This window comes from Xenopus laevis, chromosome 1L (assembly GCF_017654675.1).
Source record: "Xenopus laevis strain J_2021 chromosome 1L, Xenopus_laevis_v10.1, whole genome shotgun sequence".
Classification (NCBI taxonomy): domain Eukaryota; kingdom Metazoa; phylum Chordata; class Amphibia; order Anura; family Pipidae; genus Xenopus; species Xenopus laevis.
The window spans coordinates 173,612,463-173,639,638 of record NC_054371.1 but is presented as its reverse complement, the minus strand read 5'-3'; the positions used below and the strand labels follow the sequence as shown (position 1 = coordinate 173,639,638).

The 27,176-nt window shown below is 37.6% G+C and overlaps 1 protein-coding gene across 1 annotated transcript in view; it reads left to right on the top strand.

Annotated features, from left to right (window-relative positions):
- The window catches only part of LOC108716396 (transmembrane protein 132B), a 313,047-nt gene that overhangs the window by 68,725 nt on the left and 217,146 nt on the right, over nucleotides 1-27,176 (top strand). The window contains exon 2 of the mRNA XM_018262490.2: nucleotides 15,665-16,547. Coding sequence (XP_018117979.1) covers nucleotides 15,665-16,547 — 883 coding nt within the window. The remainder of the gene's footprint in view (nucleotides 1-15,664; nucleotides 16,548-27,176) is intronic.

The following is a 27,176-nucleotide window of genomic DNA, read 5'->3' as shown; positions in this document are numbered from 1 at the left end:
TGATTCGAAGGATTTCATCGTTCGATCTAACGATTTTTCATTCGATCTAACTATTTGCGGTAAATCCTTCGACTTCAATATTCAAAGTCGAAGGATTTACATTCAGCAGTCGAATATCGAGGGTTAATTAACCCTCGATATTCGACCCTAGGTAAATCTGCCCCCAAGTGTATATTTACAGTATATACTATTTTGTATATAAATATACACTTGAATAGTTGTACTTTATCCTTGATAAAGACCCGAACGAGGACCGAAACAATGGATGCACAAGAATGAAAAAAAGCAAAAGTTCTACTCCTTCTACAGGGTATTTTTTCTAAAAAAAAACGCTGGTTGGAGGACTTTGTATAAGTTCAATGCAGCTTGTAAACAAGTAGCTAAGGAATATATTACAATATGCCACTGTATAAGTTCAATGCAGCTTGTAAACAAGTAGCTAAGGAATATATTACAATATGCCACTAACTAAATGAATATAGAGTATAAACCATCAATAAATGGTTAGACAATTAAAGGTAGAGCTTCCCTTTGGTGCAAATCAGGAGCTTTGCTCTCACCGTGTAGCCTCTAAGATGCCATGTTAGACTTCTTGCCCTGTCCCACTTATCTGAGTCCCAGTTACTCATGCATAAAGCAACAAAAAGTATTTGTTACATAAAGATGGTGAAATGTGTGCCATATAGTGCAACTACACTGGCAGTTCTAAAATAAAATGCCTATCAAGGCTCTTTTCCAGTGAGCGTACATAATTTGAAATGATGGTTTTGCATTCCCTCTGGGCTCTGCAGCTCCATTTCAAAACCCATTTGCGTAGAGTCTTGTGGAGCAGATACTGGCCAATAGGCCATATTGTACAACAGCATATGAACTTTACATGTACATTTTAGCCCTGTATTGAACCCCACTGACTTACTGAACTCATAAACAAGTGAGAATAAGTGACTTGTTAAATTAGGTGGTTCATTCCATGTGTAGGAGCAGGAAAGCTTACTAAAAGATATATCACTAGTACAGTCATAGCACATTTCTACAATAAACCTGTCATAAGTAAAGTAAACCTTAAAAACATGTAAAGTTTTTAAAAAAATTGAATTGCTAAGCATTTTTTCAATTTACATTAATTAATTATTTTTTCTATTTCAGAGCTTTTTAAGTTATTAAATACAGGTATGGGACCTGTTATCCAGAATGCTTAGGACCTGGGGTTTTCTGGATAATGGATCTTTCTGTAATTTGGATCTTCATACCTTAGGTCTACTAGAAAATCATGTAAACATTAAATAAGCCCAATAGGCTGGTTTTGCTTCCAATAAAGATGACTTGTATCTCAGTATGGATCAAGTACAAGGTACTGTTTTATTATTACAAAGAAAAAGGAAATCATTTTAAAAAATTTAGATTGTTTGATTATAATGGAGTTTTTGGGAGATTACCTTTCTGTAATTCAGACGGGTGTCCAGATAACGGATCCCATACCTGTACCAATATAATGAGTTTTGTTACAACAGCAACACAAATGTGATTATATAGTCAAAGTGATATACCTTCAGAAGGAAAACATAGGAGTAACAATTACGATCTTTCCTGGAAAAGATCTTTTACATGTTTTACGAAAATTAGTTTCGTTCAATATTATCTGTCTGTGGCCCCCTTTAAAGAGATCAGATGCCTCTTCCCATCTCCTTCCTGAGCAGGGCAACATCAGAACACTTCTCTGTTCTCCTTCTAAGGGTATTTTATCTTTTTAGCAGTCTTTGAGTTACCAGTTACAGAAACTAATCAGCATGTTACAAAAACCAGAAGTTAATTAAACACTTGAATAGTTCTGAAACTGAAAAAATGTTTTACAAAAGCTTAGAAAAGCATCCTGAGCAATTTTACATTTTAAGATTTTCCTTTAAAGCTTAAATAAACCTAAGCAAGAACCTATACCTACCAGTTTATACTTAGCTTTGTTTAGCCAGCTGCAGTTAGAACAGGGAAAGCAAAAATTTGATTGTTTGCGGAGGGTAATTGCCTATGTGCAAAGTAGTCAAGCCTTGTTAAATGGGGTTTTCTCCCATTTTAAGGTTAAAGCCAAATAGGGAGACTTAAATGTAGTGATTTAGCTAAGCAGCCAGTTAAACGAAAACTCACTGATAGTTCTGTATGATGCCAGGGAAGAGATGGATATATATATATATAGAGAGAGAGAGAGAGAGAGAGAGAGAGAGAGAGATATCATTATGTACAGCTGGATTTCCATAACACTTGCATATTGTCTGTAGGATCCAGCAGCACTATGAGGTAAGAAGCCTAAGGAGACATACACAGTGATAAGAAAAATCACAGTAATAATCCTGGGATAGCACTAGTTGCACCAAACAATTATAGGGTTTTATGAATGTAGTGAATAAAGTACCCCTCTTGTAAATTATAAGAATATTATAAATTACCGAGGAGTTTCATGACCATGAACTACGGCAATGTGACAGAAATGACATCACTACTCACTGTTTATAACTGATGACATCAGTAATCACCATTTATAAGAATATAATTTACAAGATATTCATGGCTTTTGTGTATTATAAAGAGATGAACCTCCCCTGTAAAAAGAAATCCTTAAGAATGTAACCTGTGCCCTGTATGAGAGATGTGTTCCTTCTGGCTCAGGGGCGTTATGACATTCACTAGTCCCAAGAGATGGGATCCCATAGTCCTCTCTTCTCCTCTCATTGCACTCTACTGTGTGTGTGCTGTATATTTTTCACTGTACAGTGTTACTGGTCCTTTAAAGTCCACTGTAGATAGCTTGTTAAAATTTTGGATCTCAGATATATTGTTCTCCAGGCTGTGCCATTGTTATCACTTTAGCAGATATTATAAGCTACACTGTATAAAGATATTTTATAAAAGCAAAGTTATGAACAGAACATATGTGACACAGATGAGAGACTTTTTTTATTCAGCATACAATAACATAACAGTAAAAGCTATGATAAATTCCACGCTTGCTGCTGGCACAGCTATTATTGCATATTAATAGGTGAAAACACGGATCCAAAATTCAGTGAATGCTGCAACATGATGCTACACATAAAGGCAAATTGTATTTTAGTGATTTTATCTGGCTTTTTCCAGCATCCAGCAGGCTCTTAAAGACTATAACTATAAATGCCTGCTGTATAACAAGTCTGCAGACAAAAATAAGGCTAAAGCAACACTTATTTTTACCAACGTATCATTTTTATAGTCTTTTCTTTTTAAAGGCCAAAAATATTGCAGGACATATTATATAGTTAAGGATATGTGTTTTCTTAAGGAGGAGATATTGCAAATGCCATGCCTGCATGTTAAAAACAGTCAGTAATGCTTAAATGCGTACACCAAAATAAATAGATTGTAGTATTTAGAGTATAAAAGCTTTTTTGTAGGGAAACATTATTCTGAAACTTTTTTTTACACAGCCCAGAAATGCTTATTATAATCAGCACCATGGTCTGTCTGTAATAAGGTCTATGGTTCCTGCAAACGCTGCCATTTTATACATCTTGTACTTTACAGAACAACTGGAAAGCCCTAATTTATCTCTTTGTCAAAATAGCTTTACCTACACCTCTGTACGGGGAACAAGGAGTCCAGTAAAGGGCAGGGTCTGTTGAAATCTAGTAACCAACCAGAATTTACTTTAAACCCTTTGCTGCATTACCCTTTAGCATCTTAACAGTTGGGGCAAGGAATAATGCTGTGCCCTTTTACTTAAAATACATTTTTTTAGAGCTACAGCCCCCTTATAGTCTAGGTTTGAGTCACTATGCAATAAATTGAGGGGAGTCATTTTTTTACTAGAAAACTCGATTTTTTTGAGGAAAAGAACTAGAATGTTTTGAGATTTATTATACCCCGATGCTGCAAACAGCCTAAATACTAAAATCCGCCATCTCAGACCTGTCGAGGTCCTGTATAAGTCAATCAGAGAGGCATTTTGAACTATTGACATTAATAGCCTTCATGATGTTTGAAATTATTTAGAGGGTTTCGCTCCAAAACTTGATCGATTTGAGCAATTTGAGTTTTTTCAGTCAATTTGAAGTTTTTATGGTCGGCGTTGGGTGAAGCCGAAAATCTGATTTTTTTGGGGTTTCAGACAAAAACTCGAAAAATTAGAGCAATTCAGAAAAAAAGCCTGACAAATTTGAGCAAATAGGGAAAAGCCCAAAGAATTCGAGCAATTCAGGTTTTTGCTAGATTTTATTGAGTCTTTCTGCGATTTGGTAAAATCGAAAGAGTATTGGTATTGGCGCAGAGCTGCTGAACAAAAAACTAAAAGACTGCAAAGACACACCCACCCCAGCCCAGCCATAAGGGCATGGGGACAACACTGTGGGGTTTATTTAATAAACTTCCAATTTTTCTGATCGAGCTTTTTTTGCCAAAAACTCGATTTTTTCATGGAATTCTTTTTTTTAATTTTTCACGATGAATCATACCCCAATGCTGCAAAAAGATTGAATCTGAAAATCCAGCATCTCAGACCTGTCAAGGTCCTGTATAAGTGAATGGGAGAGGCACCTACCCTAATTTGAAGTTATAGTGGTCGACACTGCCTTTAGCCCAAAAATCTGACTTTTTTTAGGGTTTTTGGCCAAAAACTCGAAAAAATTTAGATTTTCAGGAAGAAAGGGTTTTTTTTAGGGTTGTTGGCCAAAAACTCCAAAAAATTTAGAGTTTCAGGAAAAAAGGCAGAAAAATCTGTATGATTCAAGTTTTTGCTTGATTTTATCAAGTTTTTTTTAAAAAAAATGTTGGCTTGTTACCTGGTTTTCTCGGAATGTGTAACAAGTTAGCTTCATAAAGTTCACCTTTGAGTTGGCTTAGGCATCTGTAGCTCTCTGACTATAGAAGGATTTTCGGTAATGTTGGGGTATCAGATCCTGGAGAAGTCATAGATAAAAATGTCACAATAATGTTAGTATCATTTTAAAGCAATTGCTGTTCAGATCGCTTGGAAACATTTTTCTAGTAAATTGGCTAAGCACATGATGCTTTTCCTAAGTAAATAAAAACAACATTGAATTAGTAAATGTTATCTGCTATCTAGTATTCTTTATTAATAGTGAAATTAATACTTGGAATTCACTGCCAGCAGAAAAGAACTGCCGTGGAATTTAAACACCATTGGGAAAAAATGAAGACAAGATCCAATATGAGCAAGTGATAAGTGGTTTGCACACAGCTTAGTAACTAGGTGGCCTAAACAGACCTTTTATTCTGTTTTTCCTGCAGCCATATGTCTATTTCTAGACATAGACTCATTATGAAATGATTAGACTAACAAGAGAGATTGCAAAGCAAATAGTGAGCAAGTTGGGAGAACATACGCTACTAGAACACATATATAAACTCATAATAGCTTTAAGAAGCTGACTGATACAGGTAATTAAAAAAATCAACATTAATGCAGTTTTAAAAAGCCTTACAATAGTCTATTAGCAATTGGGAAAATTAAAATATCAGTCTTAAAATAAGCTTTATGCACCTACTATCTAAAAACATAATTATCTTTGCTGGAGATTAGCAATTCCATTTACATTCAGTGCACCATCCTCTCTATCAGTGTGGATAAAAAACCCACAATTTTTCTGTAATTTTCATAGAATTAATGGCTAGCTAAACTATGTGTCATTCACACCTGACCCTACATTTGTGTCTGATGCCATCTAGATTGTTTGCTTTGGCATTAAAATCAATTGCCTTCTTAGTCTGCCTGCAAATTTGTATTTTTGTTTACTTTCCTTCCTGAAAGTGTAAAAAAATGTTTTTCTTTACATTTTAGATTAAAGCAAAACTGTACGGTGTATATCAATGACAAATTCTAAAGCTGACCATGTGCACAGAGGTATTTTATATCATCACTGAACAGTAGTAAGACCAATCATAAATGTATTATTTATAGAATGGTGAATGAGTAACATGAAGCCTGCTCATTTGTAGCAGAAGTCAGACTGGCCATCCATATATAAAGCCACCAGTAGGAAACCAGCCACAAAGGAACATTATTCTTTGCTATCAGTGTTCTGTCCTTATCATTAGTCTGATATCAGGCATTGTGGTTTTAGAGAAATAGAGTTTAATCGTGGTTTCAAAAAACTCCAATACCACTAAAATCCAACCTTTAATAAACGGGCCTCTAATACTGCACTCTATAGTGTGGGCCTTTAGCAGTTATTTGTAAAAGAGAAGAATTACCTGCTCCTTAGTGAATCTATACTCCTCTTAATATAGGTCAGTGTTGGCTAACTGCAGCTAACCGGAACGACTTACAACAGCAGAGTTGATTATCCACAAATACAGGTATGGGACCTGTTATCCAGAATACTCAGACCTTGGGTTTTCCAGATTGCGAATCTTTCCATAATTTGGATCTTCATACCTTAAATCTACTAGAAAATCATATAAACATTTAGGGCAGACATGTGCTCAAGAAACTTCGGGCGACTTCAGAAAGCGAATTACTCAGAAAGCCATCCCGCCGGCGATTTACATTCTAGTCGGCGGGAAGGCAGGGGAGGCAGTTCTGGCAGATTAGTCGCCCCGAAGAAGAGGAGATTTGTCGCCGGAAACTTATTTCCCCAAATGCAATAAACACAAATTTAGGAACATCCAGGAATGCTTGAAACAAATCCTATAGTCCTGCATTGAACTGGCTTAATGGGCTAATGATTTGTTATGTCCCAAAACTGCTATAAGACAAATACATAAGGTCCTCTGCACTCAACCCATTATCAATATATTTAGGACATTGAGACATTTTGTGCATACATCTACTGAAAAATGCCTTAGGGAGCCTTGACAAAGGCATTTGTGCTGAAACGTTGGGTTTATTCTCATTTGTGGCAAGTTTATCCACTCCTTGTTGCTTCTTTTTTTGCCTCACACAAACCTTTGGGTGGTAAACTAAACTAAATTACTAAATTTTTGTCAATACTATTGTAAACTGCCAAATTGTTTTTTGCAATAGTAAAAGATTTTTTTGATACCACCTGAGTTTATGATTGAATCTTATTTCTGAGAGTGCAAGCCTATTGTATGGTCTATTGATTACACGGTTACTCTATGTACGGGTGACCTTGGCTTCTTGCACCTCTAACGCATATTTTTGCTAAATATTTAATTGAATGGTGTGCCCTCCGTTTATCCATATTCCCTAAAATCTAAGTTTACCATTACTGTCAAAGCTAATACTTTGCTTGACATGATCTGGCAAGACACACACATCTGAGGGCTGTCTATTATTAAACTACTTGGAGGGTGCATTGGCTCTCCCTTAATATTAGTAAATCCATGCTTGTTCTGTATTTGTTTTCACAATATGTTCATTGAAGTAATGATCTAAAGTGCCTGAAGGCCCATGAGTGTGTCCCACTTATCCCATTTAGTTATGGATAAAGAATAAAGATAACACTACTACATGCATTTCTTGCAGCTAGTCATTGAGGAAGAGGTTGCATGCATGTATACATACAGAAACAAACCCACAATTATTAGATAGAACCCCTTACACCTGTTACCCTTTATGGTGACATCCTGGGATAATCAATTGTGCGGTATTTGATTACCTCTATATATAGTTTGTGAGACTTTCAAATTAATTACTTTAACAAAGGAAAGATTTAGACACTTTGTTAATCCAGTTGTATCTTCCCAATGAGTCGCAGAGAAAGGTATTGCTATGCAAATTGTAACTGAATGGTAAATGTAGATTTATTCAGGCAGAGTTAATTATAATCGCTATTAAGTCTTAGTGATATATTCATACCGTACTTATTCTAGTGGAGAACATGAATTTTTAGTCTACCATAAAGGTGAATGTAATAATCTTGGATTAGGCAATGGATTACTATAATACAATTTACTGTCAGAATTCCAATTTATGCAGATCTCTTTTTACCTGTTAATGGAAATTCACTCTGTTCTTCACTTTTTAACCACTAGCAGGAGAGAGTCTGAGGTGCTTCTGTTTAACCACCAACTTATTCACTGAGTTTCATATTCTTGCAGAGCTAGCCGGTGCATTTATATTTCTTAGTTTGCAAGAATGACATATACAGCATTGCTCAAAGAAGAGTCCTGCATGAGTCTGACCTGGACACATGAACCCAAACCAATCCAAGGAAGTTTTTTCATAAACCCGCTCTCCTGCAAACGTCTCTGCAAACAGGAAGTCAGGACATGTGAGCTTTTCCATCCAAATTCTAAGTATTTTGTGGGTACCCCACCAGCTGCAGGGCTGTAACTCAATGGGAAAGTGAATGAAATATGAGATAGGAAGTCACCCAAAGTTTCCTTGTGAGGCCACTTCGGGCGACTTCGGAAAACAAATCGCTCCGAGTGCCATCCCGCTGGCGATTTACATTCTAGCCTGCGGGAGACAGTTCGGGGAGATTAGTTGCCCCGAAGAAGAGTAGATTTGTCACCGGGCGACTAAATCTCCCCAAATCTGAGTGTGTGCCCTGACCCTTAAACAGTGTAACAAAAGCTGCCATCTGCTACATTGTCTCAAAAGGCAGAGCCACCAGATCAGACAATAGCCAAGAACAGATACTGCTTTCATTGCAGGTACATTTATAAATATAACTTTATAACCAATGCAGATGTTTATTAAATGCATAATAAAAATGTAATTACATCTTGAGTAAAAAATTGGAATCATTGAATATTATATGTATTTGTATTACTTTAAAGCACTTTAATTTTTTGATGTTACTGTTACTTTAACCTGATCAGTTATATTTTTCTGTATTGGAGGAAACATACAATAGACTTGGTTAGAATCCAATCCTTGTTTCTTTTATATCATTATTTGAATCTTGAGGCTCATTTACTTGTTCAAGAGACTGCTGTAGATTCAGTGAGATTTGGCCAAAGCAAGACCTGCACTGAAAATTATGGAGCCCACTTATTAAACCTCAACTTTTTCTGGTTGAGGTTTTTAAGGGGAAAACTGGAATTTTTGAAATGCTGCTAAAAATCCAAATCTGAAAATATGCCATCTCAAGTTCATATTGAAGTTAGTGGCAGATGTCCCTGAAGTCGTTTCTTGACATCTTCTTGCACTGGATAATCAGAATAATTCAGGGTTTTCATCCCATAATCTGAAATAGTCGAGTTGTCAAAGCGAAAATTTTAAAAAACGTATTTTTGGAGCACCAATCGGACAATTCAATTTGATGGTCGATTTTGTTGTGATGTCTTGTTGCTAAGATTTAGAAAAATGATTACACAAATAAGTTAAAATCGTAAAAGGAAGTTTGGTCAGATTTGTTTTCCAAAAAAAAAAAAAACGATTAATTTGAGTTTTAGTAAATGTACCCCCAATATGTATGGCAGGAACAAAAAACTATATAGACCCATTTCAACTTGGGCAAACTTTGCAACTTTTATTACATTAAACTCTGAAAGCCCAACAGACTTATACTTACATGTAGAGTAAACCCCCTTTTACTTACATGTAGAGTAGAACCCCCCATTTTATGATTCCAGTGGGTCATAAAAAAGTTTCAAAATCCGGTAAAATGTAAAATCAAGGAAATGTTTATGTTTTGCTATTCCAGTACCTTTTTTGAGAAAATACTGAAGTTAACAGCAAAGCCGTAACAGATATGTCAGTATGGTGGGATTTGTTGCCTACATAAGAGTAAAGAATGAATATTGTAATATAGTTAATAATAATGGTGCTTTGCTCCCAAGGGCACTCTTATGCAGGAGACCACACAATTTAATATGTTTACTAAGAATTAAAAAATATAAAAAATGGGCTTAAGGGATTTTAAATTCTTACAGAAACAATATACTGCTGGCTATTCTTGGTCATAAAAATAGGTTAATGAAATTTTAATCTCAGGAATCTCTGGCAGACAGCACAATTATTAATGATTAGCCCCCAATACGTTATTATCGCCCATAGGACTAGCGTTGTATCATATGCAATGGAAGAGGTTTAATCAGCTTGTGCAAGCTTGGCAAACAATATGCACTGATATTGCTTTTCTTATATCATGGATCAAATAAATTATGCTGTGAGGATGGAAGGGATTATGCTGCTATCTGTATTGAGTGGAGATCAGAGTGATTTTTGTCAATAAGGCAGCATTTACTTCCATTTAGAAGATATATAGAAGGCTATGAAATGTGCATAGATCCATAGATGTTTAAATGCAATGTGACAGCTATATTCCCGCTGTGGATACTTAGTCATACAGCTAAAAAGAATAGAGAAACCAAATAGAATCTGTCAGAACATAAGGATCATCCGTCCAATGCTTTTTGGCTTTGATATAATATATGGGTCCTATGTCTAGCACTGTAATTTACTTATTGTACTGTGCTGGGTCACTCCCTAATATCAACCCAAGCCTGTGCTGTGACCCATGGGCCCAATTCAGCATCATGCTCTTTGCATTAAATAAACATTAAAAATGATTTAATACTATCCTTGCATACACTTGCCAGCCACCAGGAACACGTTGGTAGACCAGTTAAATAAGGTAGAGTTTCAGCCTCCTAGGCCCAGACTTTGTGGGCGCCCTGTTGACAAAACCCGCTCTGTATTTCCATTTTCAGTAGCAAGTCTGTTGACACCTTCCTCCTTTGTTCTATTGTTGACAGTGAATGGGTTATATTGGATATTGGAATCTGTAGTACACAGTCAAGGGTGGAACATATTTTAAATAGACTTTAGGTGCTACAGTATTCAGATATGTAAATAATAATATCTGTTGTACTCGTACAATACAGGAATGGGACCTGTTATGAACCAAATAATATAAACTTTATGCAACCAATGAAGCCGTTCCTCTGGTAGTTGCCTCACGAGGAAACTTCGGGCGACTTAGCAAAACAAATCGCTGCATGTGATTAGCGCCAGCGTTTTTTCATTTTAGCTGGCACAGGAACAGGGAAGGCGTTTGGGGAGATTGGTCACCGCAAAAAAGAGGCGATTAGGCGACCAAATCTCCCAAAAACGCCCTGTGTGAACTAATCCATAGATGCCCAAAGTTTCCGCGTGAGGCAACTTCGGACGACTTCCTGCTGACAATTTACATTTTATCTGGCAGGAAGGCAGGGGAGGCAGTTCGTCCCCCCATAGAAGAGGAGATTTGTCGCTGGGCAACTAATCTCCATGAATCTGCTGTGGTATTTTAGACAAATAATTGCTCCAAAGGCAAATAGTGTATTTATTCCACAAGAGGGATTTTGGCTTGAATAAAATCTTACATTTTCAATCTTTCCTTGAGAGAGGTTATAACAGGTGATAAGCATGTAGAGAATAGATTCCTAAGTGACAGCTTGCTTTGCTGATATAAAAACATGCATTGCTCACACCATGGTGATTTATGAATATGATGATTTACTTATGATGTATATTATTTATAAGAAAGTTATATGGGTTATTATCACAAATTGGTAAAGCTCATTTTGAACTTCGTTATTTAATAATCTCTGGGCCAAAATACAGTATGTGCATAGCAGGAGTTTAAAATGGTTGGACTTTTGGATCCATGGGTAGTGAATCCTCCTTGTAGCTTTACGACAACCTTGATACAGATTTGCATATGGATAATTTGGAACTGGTCGCTATGGTAAAGAGCAGGACCTGGAAACTGATCTGCTTAACGAGAAGGTCACTTCCTGCAATACACAATCTCTTGAGAAATACTCGGGACCTGGCAATTTCCAGATAAGGGATCTTTCCATAATTTCCATACCTTACATGTACTAAAAAGTCATACAAGCATTATATAAACACAAAAGGAATGTTTTGATTCCAATAAGGATTAATTATTATAAGGATCAAGTACAAGTTACTGTTTTATTATTACAGAAAAGTCTGGAGTCTATGGGTGATTGCCTTCCTGTAAGTCAGATCTTTCTGGATAACAGGTTTCCAGATGATGGATCCTATACCTGTACAATACAGGTATTGCATATAGGGTTAATAGAGTATCTCATGTACCTTGTATCTAGAGGGACCTGGTTCTGTTGCTCTGCTTATTATGTGGGCAATTTAACATGTTTGTTTGCTATTATTATTACTATTATATTTCATTTGGACCAACTTTAAGCTACTTATTAACAGTGGCGGAACTACCGGGGGAGCCAGGGCCCGCACCCCCTCAGGGCCCCCCGGCAGTCCGTGAGCCACATACAAATGCGGCCGTACGGGGGGGCGGGGCCCGGCTGCGCGTCACTTACCAGGGCCCGCCCCCTCTAGGATCGCCACTGCTTATTAAAGGACTTTTTGGGACATCTGTAGTAATGTTCGTTTTAGAATGTCTTGCACCTAGCCAAAGAATAAATGTGAAAATATTAGGCACCCTATACAAGTAAAGGGAGATGTAAAACATCTCAGGTAAATGTTCCAAATTACAGTATTTTCTCCCTATGGATCTGCTCTGGGTTAAAAGTAAAAAAAATAAAACAAAAAGTGGTATCCAGGTGATACCTTTATTGGCTAACTTCGATAATCAGAGCAAGGTTTCAGGACATTTTAGTTCATTTTTCAAGATGAATATAATGAAGCTGTGGTGTTCGCTGATTTATATGCAACATTATGCTCAAACGGCTGTAGATCAACAAAAAGGAATACCCATCTCTGTGTAAGGCATTAGTCTGGCATTAAAAAAAAAGAAACACCATTATAGATATGTTATAATTATTTCTGCATAGGGACAACAATACATCTTTAAAAATATGGCATTTGGCTTTGGGAAAACAAATGGCAGCACATTTGGAGTAGCTCTCAAATACTTCAAATACCCGTTTACTTACTAAGGAACAGTACCAAAGTTGCCATACATTGCTCCAAATGCATATGCACCCCATCGTCCTTTTAATATTTAAGAGGCCCTATGAGGACCTACATTGACAAACTGCTATGATTTTTATACTTTGCTGAGGTCAATTAATGATGATGTGTGTGTGCATATCTGAAACTAACTGAGGGATTTGTACCTTTGATCCTCTCCTTCTTTCATCTTATGCATTTGCTTATATTAAGCAATGTCATGTCAGTGGAACCTCCCTGGGCCCTGCATTAAAGCAACCCTTATAGGGTACCTAAAGTAAATTTTTGTATTGTAACCTAAGGGCAGGGATAACCCATATGACACAGAATTACTTGCAGTAATGTTACAATGTAACTACATGTTACTTACAGTCTGTAGAGTGTCAGAAATGGTAATTGAGTGATTCACAACTAAATACTCACTAACTAACTAACTCAAATAAAAGATAAAAGCCCAACTGCAAACGCACTGTTACTTTCAACAACATATAGAAAGTTACTTGTAGGTTACCTTCCCCTTTAAAGGAATTACAATACTTTAGGTAAAACAAAATGCAATGATGAAAATGAAACAGGGCCAAGGATTAAATAGTGACTTGATGTGCTACATTAATTCGATTAATGCGCAATTATTTTTCCCTGAAAGTACAGAACAGTGAAATATATCTCGGCTATATAAGTAATTGATGATAACAATAATCTTAAACTGTAGCATTTAGCTTTTGATACAAATTATGCCCTGCCTTTGCTACGTTGGTTTTTACAGGCTTCATCAATAATTTTTTATTTAGACTGTATATATATATATATATATATATATATATATATATATATATATATATATAAATATATATATACAGAAGGAAGCTTGTACTCGCAGGTTATTATGGATATTATTACGGATAAAGGCTAGAGTGCTAGCCGAAATGTTAGCGTCAATAAACACCTTTATTATCTTCGTAAGACCTGCGAGTGCAAGCTTCCTTCTGTCCTGCATCTACCCTTCTGGGCTTCATACACCCAGGCACCGTTCACCTTTATTTGTGTTGTGCCGGCATCCAGTTGTCTCTATATATATGTACACACACACAGAGTGTTTTAGTTTCCATATTGCTGAACTGAGCATAATCCTAAATCTTCAAAAGAAAGAATCCCTTCAAATTAGTTAATCATCGACAATCAAATTGAATACTACCAAAGTCGAATTCGTAGGCTTTTTTGCATCGTACGATCGTATTCCGATCGTAGTACGATTGTACGATCGTACTCCGATTGTACGATCGTACTCCGATCGTACTTCGAATGGTACGATTCGAACGATTTTATTTTGTACTATTTTCCTTCGAATACAGGAATATGAATCATAACACAAATGGCAAAACAATAGAAATGCCCTTAACCAAAATGTCCACACGAGCAGAGGTTACTACAGAAGACCTTTGGAATACCAGCTGCCAGTTTTTACCTTTTAGCCCACAGCTGGTAGCTCTTCCTAGAGGTGAATTCTTTCTTTCTCTAGCCCTCTAGTAAAGCTCTTTCTATAATAGCTCTATTGGGTTTATGTCTCATTTAGAAGTACAGTATTCTTTGTAATGTTGTCCTGTTGCATGATGAAACCACTGGAGATGGTATGACATTGTAAAAAAAACAAAACTTTCAGGGTGCTTCCAAACTTTTGAACGATAGTGTACTTATTGAGACTATATAGTTGTACAGAACCTCTCCTGCTTCAACATCATAGTGTTGGGCTAGTTGAAAATGATCTAGTTTTCTAGATGAACAAGTTGTTTCAGTTAACAATACGGATCATTTAACAATGCCTCGGGCAGAAGTGCTTGTGTCTATGGCATACCTGCGCTCTGCACCTCTTGCTAGAAAAAAGCCATGTAAAGTCCAGAGCATATATCTGCCGGGTACAAGGTAATTCCTGTCCTTACTGCCTGTGACTATGTGCCTCCAACTGCCTCCACTGCCACAAGCAAATGCTGTATTCATGGAAAGCAAAGATCTAGAGCGCAGAGACCTGCTTAGTGCAAAGTGCTGGTCAGAGTGCAAATGTATAAAAAGAGCTGCCCTTCATCTCATACATGAGACCCATTACGTTTTGTGCCTGACCCCACTGGTAAAAGCGCTGTCAGTCTGGGATTTTTTTCCAAAGTAAAAGCTGTTAATAATGTAAATGTGCTGGCACAATAAAAAAAGAGACTGTAATAAATCATAATTTAAAGTAGCATTGATAAAGTGATTCATGGTAAAAAGTACGTTTTTATATTCTATTATTAGTAAGCTACCATTGTATTACAGCACTGTAGGCTGCAAATATGAGAAGTGTTAAAATGTATCTTAGCAACACATTGCATTTTTAATAGTTAATTCATGCCCTATTGTCCTCAAACGCAGGCATGACTAAACTTCTAATTGCATACAAATGCAATTTTCTAAAAAAAAAAAGTATAGGAAAAAATATGCTAACAACAAACGAGGATAAAGTTAGTGTGTTCGTTTTGCTGCAGCAGGATCAGGGTCCATACCACCAAAACAATCAGTTTGTCAGCATTTTATACAGTTAGGTTTTCCAGTTGTTTATAGAGATACCTTATAAAGTGTTGCATGCAAAGTAAAAGTTTGCTAAATGAATGCTTAATGTAAGAGAAATGCTTACACACCACTGTTTTTAATAAAGAAAATGTATTTCATTGCAATAATTTACCACTGATGTACCATGTTTTGGTTCAAAAATTTCATGTTAAAATTGCTAGTTCCTGTGTCTGTCAAATGAATTACATTTTTAAACTGTTTCATTCAAATAACCATCTGCCTCTTTTTTCCCAGCCACAGAGAGTCGAGTGACAATGGACAGCATTCAACGTTTTTCATCCCTCCCTGTGTATCTGCCGGTGAACTATCATGTTTGCAATGCCGAGGTTTCCTTCCTCCTTAAAGAGGTCAACCAGGACCTTACAAAGAATTCTAGTTTGCAGACCCGGACAGAACCACTTTTTATCTACAAAGCCAAAATACCACCTGTAATAAATGCCACATATGGACCTTATTCAGCTGAGCAGACCGTACCAAAACATTTAATGATGACCTCAAGTACTTTCAGTTCAACCAATAAATTCACATTTAACTGGCAAATAAAATCCCATATTATAGAGAGTTCTATATATTCTAACAAACCCAAAATACAGGCTTTGTTTTATATAACAGGGAAAGATTGGAATGATTACCACCCATCTGAGATTTTACCATGTGTAAGGCTGGTGGCACTTCTAGAAAACAGAGAAATTTCATCAAGCTGTAGACTCAAAGGAAGTTTAGGATTGTGTGTGGCAGAACTGGAGTTGTTACCAAGCTGGCTAGGTACATCTTCTGCAGAAGATCAAAAGGATTCTGTTCCATCCCAAGGAGTACCTGTGGAATTGCATCACATCATCTACTCCACTGGGGAGGATGAAGAGTGCTTATCAGCAGAAACAAAGTGGACCAACAGCATTCAGTCAGAGAGAGACTCTAATCAAAAGGTGTCCCCACCAATGGAGAGAATTGGAAGTGTTGTTGTTTATCCTTCCCAAAACACCTTGAGCATGTCAGTGCTGAGATTAGATCGCAATATTCAGATTCGATTTCCACCAAGTCCAGTGAAAGTGGGGGACACTGTGACCTTCTCTGTGTACATAGTGGGAGGCTCACCCACACATCAGCTCACATTAAGGTAAGTTTTTCAGAACATTCTGTTGAGTTGACCTTTTCTTTGTCACTTAACAAATTTAAAAGTATGTTGCTCCCTTCAGAAACATATAATCTTTTGGTTTTATAGTGAACAAGATTACTGTATGCAACGTTGAAAGGTTATTACAGCCTCAATATTCTTTTCAGAAATACAGACACAAATTTAAATAAAACTACAGAACAACAATGTGCTTAAAACAATTTATTTGAAGCAAAACCCTAGCTGTCTGAGATGTAATTATGAGAAGCTTTCCAATGCGGATGTTCTAATAGAAACAGTAATGCACCCCTTACAGCCCATGCAAAATGCAAATAGTTCAATTGTATATGAAAATCCAGCTCAAATAGAGAGTGGAAATGGACAAGGGACCCCTGTGCTTAATACTTGCTGTAAGCTGGCATTACTACCTTGCAGGGCTCCCTTATACCTTGTGTCCCCTTTCATCGATGATGCACAAGCAAAGGCAATGCCAGGCCCAGGGTATGCCTACAACCCAGGGTTGCCACCTGTCTGGTTTTGAACAGAAAGTCAGGTTTTTACACCTGCTGTCCGGTTCGAAAATACCTGCCAGATTTTCAGATGTCTGAAAACCGGATAAGCCTGTCCCCTGCTTCCTTAACGATTCGGCCAATCACGGGCCACGCCACGGGCCCGCCCCTTGCATTACTGGCCAGCCCCTTTGCATCACTGACCCAACCCTTCGCGTCATCAGACCCACCTCTGATGTCACTGGGGATTCCAAAGGAAGAGAAGGTGGCAACCTGCCCATGTGTTGGTCCTCAAGTAGCAGTGCTGCATACATAGACAGGGACAAATCTGTAGTAAAAAAACATAAAAAAAGCATAAAAGCAATATGGTGTTTTGTAGCTATTTCTTGATCTTAGCAAAACAGTGACAGTAATTCAGAAATTGTCTAAAATCATTTTCAGATATAAATAATGATAGTGCAGAGCAAAGTACAAAGTTGCTCACTTCTCCAAATGTTGGCCGTTTTGTTTCATGTCAGCTACAAAATGTAATTCTTACAGGCTTGTAATTTGGATTTGCAGCTGAGGGTGGGTCTTAAGCAGGCTGAAAAGCACGTACTCAGAACTGCAGGAATGTAGAGGGTCAGCGCCCTGTGGGTTTCTGTAGCCTGTATATGCCCAGCACCCCCCCCCCCGCTGAATCTGCGTTGACATTTAGAGCTCCTATGCATCTCAAGTGTCAGCTTTCAGAGGATTTGCAATAAAGAGCTGTGTTCTGCTGTATGTCCCCATTTCCGAAGTGACAGAGATTTCTTCTCTGCATAGAGAGGGTATGTACAATACAATGGCAGCTTCAAGCCAAGCAGTTATCAAGGAGTCCAGAGGTTTACCTGTAGCCTCCCTAAAAATGATATACCCTATTAATTGCTCGCTGACACAGTTTCTCATGTGACTGTCTGCTTTGTGGGCTCAGAGATGTAGGCAGGTTGAAGATATTCTTCTGCGTCCTGCCCCATAAGGATTTAATTGTCATATACTGATTAACAGTTTCAGTGTAGCCCGATTCATTGTTTAATATGTTGCTTAGGATTACTTGTATCTTAATACAGAGAAATAAGAAGCACCCAAAAATAACTTTGAGAAAGAAAAGTGCAAAATAATAAAATCATTCTTTTAACTAATTTAAAAGTATATTCTGCTATGAAGTCAGGAAAGTATTTGCACTTATGGTCATAAATGACCCTTTACTTGTGTTCCCATTGATGGTCCAACTGGTTTTGGTTTCCTAAGAAAAGCAGAGCAGAATTAGATATGTGGAGGTTATGAAATACTTTGCCTAACCCTGTTCATGTTATAGTGGCAGGACAGTGTTGTAAAGTGTTCTACATGCACAAAAGGGAACATTCTTCATTATCTATTGCTTTAGCTCTGATATTTCTGTGCAGTTGTATGATATATGAGTCTATTTATGTCTGTGTATTGGGGAGTTGAAAGATCTCCCACTTTCATCGCCTCTCGCAAAACTATGTTTTCTTACTAATGACTCTAGGCTTGTTCCAAAATAAAAGTCACAGCTTTAATAAATCAGGGTGTCAAATGTGATCTGAATACACTTAATGCAATTGTAATATTATCAATCAGTTTCTAAAGATTGGAGGCCTTTTTCCTTGATTTGTTTTTCCACCATTACCAAAACATACGTCGTTCCACATCCAGAAACCGGCGACATCTCTCCAGGTTATTTAACTGCTTCAAAGTAATTTGTAATGTGAGCAAATTGTTAAAATGCAAAAATACGTCAATGTATCTTTTTCTGACTCGGTCACAGCCTCGCTGACAGTAATAGGATTGGATTAGCCAGTTTTTAATTAGTAGCATTTTCAAAAGGCTCACTCATATTTTCTTTTTCTTCTTAAATTTTTTTCGATTTGGCAGATCCAGCCAATTATCTTCAAACAAGCTTTCCATATATTAATGTGGTTTGTTTCATTTTGAATGTCACAAGGACATAAGCAAGGAGACGGGTACAAATTGTGAGCCACAGATTCTGCATTTCGTTTTTTGCTCATTAGATGTTTTTTTTTTCCCCAAAGATAAATATATTTGGATGCATTTTTTTTTGTGTTATCTGATTTGATATTTCAGGTACAGGCAGTGATGCAGTAATCTGCTGATTCAGAGGAAAAACACAAAATATGCCTGTCAAATATGCTATTAAAAATGAGAAGTGACAGATAATTTATCAATGGCTGGGGTGCAGGTGTAGCAAAGCTAAGGGTGGCAAAATCTTAAAACCCCACACTGCACTTTCAAGTAACAGTAACACAGTTTAAGTAACAGTAAATACTGAGCTCCCTAGCTACTTGTGCCTTTCAGCATTTCTTAAAGTGGCCATACACGGGCAGATTAAAGCTGCTGATATTGGTCCTTTAGACCATTTCATCAGCTTATCTGCCGTGTATGGGCGCCAGTGGCAGGCCAGGCGGGCCGGTCGCCCTAGGCAACCCAGCTGGGCAGCTCGCCCTGCGATGACTAGGCTCAGGCGCGCAAGCACGGAAACACCGATCTCTTGCACATGCGTGGAAATGAAACTCACATATCGCGCAAGCTGAATTAAGGTCAGTCTAGGGGTAGGCAGATGAGGTAACTGGAATGCATGGCCTGCTCGCACACCCTGGCCTTTTATAGATATCACTTAGTGCACGGTAATGGAGGGATTGGTACCCTCCCAGACAGTCACTTCCAAAAATTCACTGGCTTGAATCAGCCGTGAGTGCCAGTGAATTTTTGGAGATGAGGTAACTGCCCTTTGTGCCCTCGGCAGCTGCCTCTTCTGCCTATCCCTAGTTCCGGCCCTGATGGGGGCTTCCATGGGGTCTCCCCAATCAATATCTGGCCAAAAATCGTACAGATATCGATCAGGCAGGATTGAATTTTCCTGCTTTTGAAGACTGCATCCATTAGTTGCCATCGTTATAATCCAATCCCTAGGGGCAAACGATCAAATTAACCCGATATTGCCCTGCCGTTGGTGGGCATTTTGGGGAACGATCCGCTCGTTTGGCAACCTCACCAAGCAAGCGGATCTTATAATGTATGGCCACCTTTACTTACAGCTTCTGAATGGTAAGCAGGCTAGCTACGCTACTGACAGGGTACCTACCTGTAAGCAGCACTGTTTAGCACAGGCAGTGGTGCATACAGAGAGCTTTATCACTTTGCACTTCTGGAAACGAAGAAGTTGGCTTCTAAGTCTAAGGCACTTGCTGCTTTGAGTCCATTTTTTAACTTCTGGGCCTCATTTATTAATGCTTCTCAAGCTCCACAAGTGCTAGGACCTTGCATCTGTGGCAAACCTGTGCTCAGCACCTTGTGTTGATTAAAAATCTGACAGAGCACAGCAGAGGTAGGCATCTGCTATAGAGACGGCAGTAAGTGCAGGGTAACTTAGTACCCTGTGCCCACTGCAAGGTATTAGCAGGTAGCGAGTGGTAGATGGGACACCTCCCATCCCCTATAAATGCAGCTAGCCGCTTTCCCCAATTATGGAGCCGAAGGTAGGGGAAGGTGCAAAGTGTAAGAAACTTGGTGGCTTTAATATATTTTTAAGTTTTAAATTACTATAAGTTATATATATAGAAGAAGGGCACATTTATTGATGGCAAGGCCAGGTGAAAAAACCTTGCCTAATCATCAATAAATGTGCCCTTCTTCTATATATAACTTATAGTAATTTAAAACTTAAAAATATATATATATGTATAACTTACAGTAATTTGGTCACTAAAGGACTAGGAGCCAAATGGAGCCATTAAATAAAGGTGTAAATGAGGGGGGGGGAAATTAACATAGCTTTACATAGAACTAAAATTTAGATCGCTCAGTTACATTTATTGTAATATTACATTTTAATCTTCATTGTGCATTTAAAGTGCATTTAAAGACCTGCTTCAATGGGACATATTTTGTGGACCTTGTCAGCTTTATTACAAGCTCTGCACATTGGCGCAAACTCTAAAATTCACATTCTTTTTTTTTTGCCATCGCCAGGTGAGTGGAAATACATTTGCAGTTTTGAAAAACCAATAAATTAAATTTGAACAGAGGAAACATTGTTCACATTGTGCAATATTCCCAAGTCTTCAGACAGTGAAGGTTAGAAAGTACAATATTGCCATGTGTCTTGGCTTTTACCTATTAGCACACTTGTCTGCAAATAACATTCTCTTCGTCTTCTAACATTAAGTGCACCCTCACTTGAGATTCTTCGACTGGCTGAAAAATGTGCTGTAGAATTGGTTCCCCTGGTAGTTTTACCCCTTTTTGTAAACTTAAAAGTATAGGGGAAACTTAAGATGTACAGATACCAGACAGCTCCTCCTGTGTGCATGATTAGCCTTCAGTGGAGTCTGACTTGCTGCTGCCCCAGTGTCACATCACTGTATTGTCTATTGGCAGTTTTGAGTTCTGATGTTCTGTGGCCAGTTATATTGAGAGCCTTGTCCAACAGTTATCATGGCACTTGGCTAGAAATCTGCTGCTTCATGGATTCCCATCTCTGTTTTCTAATGGATGTTTCCTGATTGCTGTCTGATTTTATTCTACAGGGCACAATCCAACCTGTCCTTGCTGCTAGGATATGTCCTTTTATATCCGCGGTATCTGGAACCTAAAGATAGGATAGTAAGATTTGTTACATTATGATTGAATGGTGTAATATTGTCTCTGTTACTAGCAATTTGCAAAAGTGTCACTATATTAATAATTCAGTGTAGCTGAAGGCATTAAATTCTATATTCCCATCCACATCATTTGACTTTATGCAGAAAAACAATGAGGCAGGGATATAAATGGCAAGGATTACATAGATGATTAGTGCCACTGGAATATAAACTAAAGAAAAGATTATAGAAATCATTTACTAACAATAGGTGCAGAGACAAGGTACAGCAGGTGCTTAGGTACAAGGGAGCCTTATGCTTTACACCTTTCTTCAGATGTAAAGGGTGTTTGCGGTACTTTTTGCCATGGTGCCTCCCCACCGTTTGTGTCTCTCCTTACATACAAGGCACAGTTATAATTATTCTGGAATGCTGAAAAAGAATAGTGCATATTATTAACTCACTACGCTAATTCACTAAAATGCAAAGTTATGTCTCAGCAGCCGAACGCTGGCGAATTTCGCTGGCATTACTTTGGCTGGGCGATCATTTCCTAGTTAATTTTCGCTCGCATTCATTTTTGCCTTGCGAATCTTTGCTAAAACTCTTGCCCCTAGGTTAATTTGAATAGGGCGGGTAGCTAAAAGTCATATGGATGTCTTTAATAGTCTTGAAGTGGCCACTTTTTCAAACACATGTCCTATGAGCCATAATAACGACAGAAGAGATCCTCTAATGCCTTAGACATGAGCCCATCCTTAACAAATTAATTTGCGGAGTTAAGACCGTTCTCAGATTGAAAAGTCACCTGGCGATAGGGTGCGAACGAATGCTAGCGGTGATCTCGTTCTCTAGTGAATTGTCCTCTACGCTTGTTGGTAAATTGGCGATGTCCCTGCGGATTCGATTTCTGGAGAATTGTCGCTAGCGACGGCCACTTAGTTGTGCCAGGGGCAAACAGCCCTTGTTATTATTCACCAGCTGCCATTTGACCATCAGGCACTTCTTTCCTTCATTTCTCAAATTCTTTTTCACATGAAAGGTACAGTACATGTTATAAAGAAGTCTACACTGTGCAAATATGGGCTGCTCATCATATGTATGTATGAGTTTTGTTTTAGAAACATTGAAGGAGGATTCTCTCCTGAGAGATTCAGGAATGGCATTCCAAATATAAGGAGTCGCAAGAGAGAAGGGTTTGATACGGGAAACAGCAGTGATATTGGGGGGTACAACCAAACAGTTGCTCATATCATATGTTTGCATATTACAGTGTGATATTGTTTAACAGTTTATTGATCCAAATGAACTAATTTTTTATTACAGCCATCTTGTGAAGGAAGATGATATATCCACAACTATGTGCATGTAAAATCGGTATGCCCAACAAGGGAGAGATGTTCTGCAGAAAAAGGGTAAATGAGCAAATAGCACACTATAAAGCTAAAAGGTTTAAAACCCATGCTGGCTGCTCCATACAAGGACAAATAGAGGGAAAACTATGAAGGTATAGGATCAGCTGCCACCTGGTTGGTGGTCAGTGTCAAACCTCAAGGTGACCATGCCAAACATAGTATTAAAGTGATAATGACATGGTCCTATGATACAATTTCTAACACCACTAAGGCACATGCAACTATTACTTTATGTCTGATTACACTGTATCTTGTACAACATTTTAAGCAAATAAACCCTTGAAATCCCTTGGACTGTGTGAATCCACAGCAGTTTCCTTGGAATCCCATTGAGCTAAAGGGGATTATCCAGTATGTGGCAAACTAATCTGCCTTTTGCTGCTGGAGTCACTGGTAAGAACAGTCAAATATTTCTTCTGTAAATTATAAGCAGCCTGGTATGGCTTCTTTTTTTGTCTAAAAATGTAAGTTTATGGCATACAACAAGCAGCTCGATAAAGACAAAAAGATTCATGTGACTTTATTTGCATATATATAGGATAAGTATCGTTTTCAAGCCTACAGAAATAAATTACAACCCAATTATAATATTGATCCAATGAAAAATCCCATTGCTGGTTTGCCAGCTAGGAATGTTTCTGCTTTTAATCCTCTTGGGGCCAAACAGAGCTACAGTTTGTTTCATTCTCTGGTATCATAAACAAAAGGGTTTCTTAAGTGTTGATGGAATAATGTCCTTTTTTCATTCAGCACAGCTACAAGAGTCTCTTACATTTTTACATACATCAAGCTCACAGCGTGGTTTGAAGGCTTTTATAGGAAAAAAAATGACGGTGCCCTAATTTCACTGAGTGAAGGATTTTTAGTCTCACTTTTCATTGAAAATATAACATACTTACTGTTGCCATGCCATATATTAAAAGCGTGTATGTGTGATTAATTCATTTGCAGGCTGGGGATTCATGAAAGCTCTCTGACTGTACTATGTGCCAAAGCATTCTGGGTTTTATTCTTTATTCAGGGTGACAGCCGTCCTTAATGGGTGAAACAGAATAGGTTTTATGTTGCTAACTTTTTCTTGTTAGTGTGCAAAAGGACTATGGAGCATGTGGTGATCAACTTTAAGTTAACTTTTACTATGTTATAGAATGCCCAGTTCTAAGAATCTTTTCAATTGGTCTTCATTATTTATTTTATATAGTTCTAACTTCTGACACTTTCCAACATTCAAATAGGAGTCACGTATAAATAAATACTTTTAAAGGCTACAAATCAATTGTTATTGATACTTTTTCAGTATCTTTCTATTTAGACCCTCTCCTATTCATATTTCAGTCCCTTATACAAAAACGATCCATGGTTGCTAGGGCAAAATGGATCCTAGCAACCAGATTGCTGAAATTGCAAACTGGAGGGTTGCTGAATAAAAAAACATAAATAACTCAATAACCACAAATAATAAAAACATTTAAACCAATTACAAATTGCCTCAGAATATCACTCTCTACATCATACTAAAATTTAACTCAAAGGTGAAGAACCCCCTTTAATAAAGACACGTTATTAGTGATGGGCGAAATTCGCGAAAGGGCGGAAAATTTGCAAAACTGCGCTGGCGTCTCGTTTTTGACAGCGTCATCTGTTATTGACGCCGGCATCCGTTTTTTTTTACGCTGGCGCACATTCGCCGCAAATTAGCGCCTGGGTAATAAATTGTAGGGGTAATTTATGGTGCAAAATCCTGGAGCACAAAGGGTCCAATATTTATTGGGACTTCTTCTTCACTTTAGCCATACCTCTTTACTGCAGTTTATATGCAGTGTTTTTTTAAGTACTTTTATTTGCAGATTTTTTAATTGTAATGCTCCAATAATGCAGCTACATCCAACATGTAGGATTCGATCTATCAATTAAGGGCATCCAAAGAAAGCATCCAGATGACTTGAGATCAGGCTTCTTCTGTTCAAGCAAAGATATATTAATTAGTGGAAGAAGAATTAGAAGCGTAATCTTGTAATCTTTGGCAATTTACTTGTTGCTCTTTATGAATATCCAGCAGCTGTGCCAACTTATTACTGTGCTGGGAAAATGTATGTTATTTAAAGATTTCAATTTCTTCTAGGCTTTTGTCTATCTCAAGGTTGGCAAACTTGGAACATTCCATTTGTTCTTAACCACAATGTCACAAGGTTTGGATACTGATAGAGAGACCCAAACATATTACAAAGTTTTTACCTCAAGCTTATTCTTAGTCATACACTATGACCCATGGAAAACCCTCCATTGTGCCTCTGATTGGCACTAAAATACCAGTCTGGTAATGTACAGCTCCATTATCCTGCATTACTCAACCCCATCATGGTTGTCTGTACTTTGCCCTTTCAAACATCTATTTTCTGCAGAGCAATAGTAACAGAGTGTGTGGTTTGGGATAATTTATTTATATACAGATATTACCACTAATGTCTTACAGCTTTGCTGTTACTTAGCTAACTAACAGCCTGTTGTGAACATGTTGCTTTTACAAACACAGCAGCAGAAAAAAATGGTCTTACATTTGGAAGTCTTTTGGGTGTTTCTATCAAGTAATTTTTAGCATGATGTAGAGAGTGATATTCTGAGACAATTTGCAATTGGTTTTCAGTTTTTATTATTTGCAACTCATCGGTTTGCAATTTTAGCAATCTGGTTGCTAGGATCCAAATTATCCTGCATTAATTTGAATGAGAGACTGGAATATGAATAGGAGAGGGCCTGAATAGAAAGATGAGCAGTAAAAAGTAACAATAACAATAAATTTCTAGCCTTAGAGCATTTGTTTTTTTGATGAGGTCAGTGACTCATTTTTGAAAGCTGGAAAGTCAGAAGAAGGCGGCAAATAATTAAAACACTATCAAAAAGAAAATATGAAGGCCAATTGAAACAGTGCTTGGATTTAGCCATTCTATAACATACTAAAAGTTTACTTAACGATGAACCACCCCTTTAAGTGTGGGTCCAGCCAACAAAAATAATAGCTCCCGAAACTGTATGTTTATGATCACAACGTGCCTCATCTAGGCTAAACAATATCTGTTTGTGCACAGACTAGTTTCTGTGTTGTGCGATAGCTGAATTTCCTTAAAAAAACACACACACAGAAAAAAGTCATTGCCAAGGAATTACTCAGATTGCACGGTTGTTATTTCAGCAAGTCTATCTATGCAGCAACTTTTATTTTAAAATAAGGTTAAACCATGTAACTGGAACCTGCCGCTACAAAGCTGCTATTAAATTACAATTCCTGTTGGCACCAAGTTCACCTGCAGTGTCTATCAGCTCCTTTTTTGTTTTACCAAACCTGTGCAGACTGTGTCGGTATATTTGCCCTTTCGGAGAAGCTAGGAGCACTGATTTGTACATGTCAGGCTTGTTTCCTCTTAGTTTTCCTGCGCCACGTCCATTGAATGCAAAGCTACCAGGAACAAAGAGCACAGTGTTGTGAAGAAGTGTTCATTGCTCAGTGGCTTCATTGCAAATGCTTTTTCATTCTGATTTGATTTTAAAGGGGTTAATAAAAAAGGGATCTCGTGCTGCTGGATTTTAATTTTCCCACTTCCCCTTTAGCTGTTTCCAGTGCACATTCTATTAACAGTATCATGCCACGGCATAAATCATTCATTCTGCAGATGCAATTTCTTATTCATTCTATTATAATTAAACCCTCCAGTGTATGGTTGCATATCTATGACCCAAACCTGCTCTTCTGTGCTCCATACGGCACCAAACTTATATTTAGCCGGGCTGTGTTTAATTTGGGAACACTTCCCTGTAGTTGAATATATAACTCAGTGGGTGCTAACTGCCCACAGCTCATACATCCAGGTCTCTGATGTCTGATAGCACAAAAGTTATTTTATCTACTATAAAAAGTAAAGTTAGCAACAATTTTGAGTCATTTAGAATCATTTTAAAGGAAAAAGCAATAGCACTCCAAGGGGGTCAAAAACTCGAAATATTTTTTTTACTATAAAATCAAAATTTTTAGTGGAAAAAAAACTTGATTTTTTTCGGGATCTATTATACCCC